The sequence below is a fragment of the Montipora foliosa genome, chromosome 3 (assembly GCF_036669935.1).
Source record: "Montipora foliosa isolate CH-2021 chromosome 3, ASM3666993v2, whole genome shotgun sequence".
Lineage (NCBI taxonomy): Eukaryota > Metazoa > Cnidaria > Anthozoa > Scleractinia > Acroporidae > Montipora > Montipora foliosa.
The window spans coordinates 4310980-4313479 of record NC_090871.1 but is presented as its reverse complement, the minus strand read 5'-3'; the positions used below and the strand labels follow the sequence as shown (position 1 = coordinate 4313479).

Sequence of the window (2500 nt, the reverse complement as noted above, 5' to 3'; positions counted from 1 at the left end):
GCATTTAAAATTTGGGGTGCATTACATTATGGAGCCTGCAGACCAGCGGGACACATTGTCCATGGATGAAGAACCTAGATAAAATAGTTTGCTCCCCACGACCTGTTGTAGTTGAATGGATAGAGCATCCGACCGGTGTTACGGATGGTGTTGGTTCAAATACCCCCCCCCCCCCCCCCCGTACCCACCACGTATACCTCTGCCCGCACCCCATGGGACCGATTTTTCAATTGATCTTTCGCCCGTTGCCAAGCAATTAGCGTATCATTGTTCTCACGGGTCCATTAAAACATCAATAGCTGCATGTAATAGCTTCATTCTCTCGATTATAACTTATCCACCGGATAAAATTATATTTAGCCTTTAAACATCTGGGGCGAAATGGTTAAGAGTTAAATTTACCTTTACGCCATTCACCGGTGTACAGAAGCTTGCCATCTACAGTTTTCAGAGTACCATGCCCATTAGGAATCCGCCCATAAGCTTTGCCATCATTGACGGAGTTCTCATCATTAACAGATCTACAATGTACAACATCCTCGCTGGAAGCGGCGACGTGAAAGTTACTGAAAGGATTTCGAATATAATTGCATTCCATTTTTTTTTTGAAAGTGATGTCTTCAAGGTTATATTGCACTGCTATCATGTTGACCTGAGCCTCTGGGGTTGCATCTGCAGAGAAAAACAGAAAACAACAGCAAATTCAGATGACTATCAACAAACCACCAACTATGCCAAAACTACCGAACCATCAACCTGATCAGCCATCCAAGTAAGGTCATGCTAAAAATCATTCTGAGTAGACTGAAACCACAAGCTGAGGAGATAATCAGAAGAACAGGCAGGTTTCAGAACAGGAAGAAGCACAACAGAACAAATTTTCAACCTTAGAATACTCCGTGAGAAATACTTGCAACACCAGCAAAACCTTTACCAAGACTTCGTGGACTTCAAGAAGGCGTTCGACAGAGTCTGGCACGCAACTTTGTGGGAAACCATGAGGTTGTATAACATCAATGCCACCCTGATCAGAACCTTAGAATGCCTCAACAAGGCAACCAGTGCAGTGTACTATGACAACAACATAGGAGAATGGTTCCAAACCACAATTGGAGTACGCCAAGGATGTCTGCTCCCCCCACTCTCTTCAACATCTTCTTGGAGAGAACAATGGCTGACGCACTCGAAGACCATGAGGGAACGGTCAGCATTGGAGGAAGAACAATAAAATACCTACGCTTTGTTGACGACGTTGACGGGCTAGATGGACAAGAACATGAGCTGGTCATATTGATGAAGCACCTTGAGGAGGCCTCTACAGCATATGGCGTGCAGATCAGTGCAGAGAAAACCCAGTTGATGACAAATAACACCAATGGCATCAGCACTGACATTACCATTGACAACAAGAAACTTGAGACTGTCCATAGCTTCAAATATCTGGGAGCTATAGTATCGGATGGAGGATAAAAGCCCGAAGTACTCTCCAGGATAGCCCAGACCATAGCTGCAATGATCAAACTAAAAGTCATCTGGAACGACAAGAACATCACCAACAGCTCAAAGATAAGATTGATACGTTCCATGGTTATGTCCATATTTTTGTACGCATGTGAAACATGGACCTTAACAGCAGATATTGAAAGATGGATACAGGCAGTGGAGATGACATGCTTCCGCAGACTCCTTGGCATCTCGTACAGAGATCACATAACCAACAAGGAAGTGAAAACCAGAATCGAAAACGTCATCGGGCCATATGAAGACCTTCTGACTTCAGTGAAAAGACGCAAACGGAGGTGGTTCGGGCATTGCACACGGTCATCTGGACTGGCCAATACTGTATTACAGGAACAGTACAAGGAGGCAGACGAAGAAGTAGACAGAGAAAATGATGGGAATACAATATTAAAGAATGGACAGGCCTCAAATGGAACATCAAACATCATACTGAGAAAAGCTGAGAATCGGGAGGAGTGGAGGAAGTTGGTTGTAAAATCTCTAGTGGTGTCCCAACGGTCAGCCAGACTACGGGATAGCTAAAAGTGAAGGTGAGATCTACCTCTCACGTGGTACAGAGAAAAGGGCCGTCAGAAACATGGAGTCGTGGCTATGTAAATTAGCCCTGCAATTGGCTTCTTCAAAAACAACAAGAGATTCAACAATCAGGTCAAACCTGTCATTCAGTAGCTTTCCCTCTGAGTGGTAAGTGGAGTGTCTTGATTTGCAGGTTTTCTGTAGTTGACCCAAACAATCTCTAACTGTTAATAACACTGTTGCACCAGTCTAAAAAAAATTCTTTTTGAGGGAAAAATCATTTAATTAAAATTACGGGTAACCCAAAAATCAGTCAGTTCACCTTGCCCCTCCTGTGAGCCGACTGTGCTTGCAATCCCTTGGTTGGTTTCCACATCAGTGATGACTTTGTTGACGGTGAGAAGTTTGAGGAAAAGTGACCTTTGAATTCCTGCACATTGCATTAAGGCCTCTAGAGGTTCTT

General features: G+C 43.9%; 1 protein-coding gene across 2 annotated transcripts in view; it reads right to left on the bottom strand.

Annotated features, from left to right (window-relative positions):
- The window catches only part of LOC137996523 (uncharacterized), a 20119-nt gene that overhangs the window by 5929 nt on the left and 11690 nt on the right, over positions 1 to 2500 (bottom strand). For both annotated transcript variants that reach the window (XM_068841964.1, XM_068841965.1), the window contains 2 exons: positions 2360 to 2500; positions 403 to 672 (listed from right to left, as the gene is read on the bottom strand). The exon at positions 2360 to 2500 is cut by the window's right edge and continues 414 nt beyond it. In XM_068841964.1, coding sequence (XP_068698065.1) covers positions 403 to 672; positions 2360 to 2500 — 411 coding nt within the window. The remainder of the gene's footprint in view (positions 1 to 402; positions 673 to 2359) is intronic.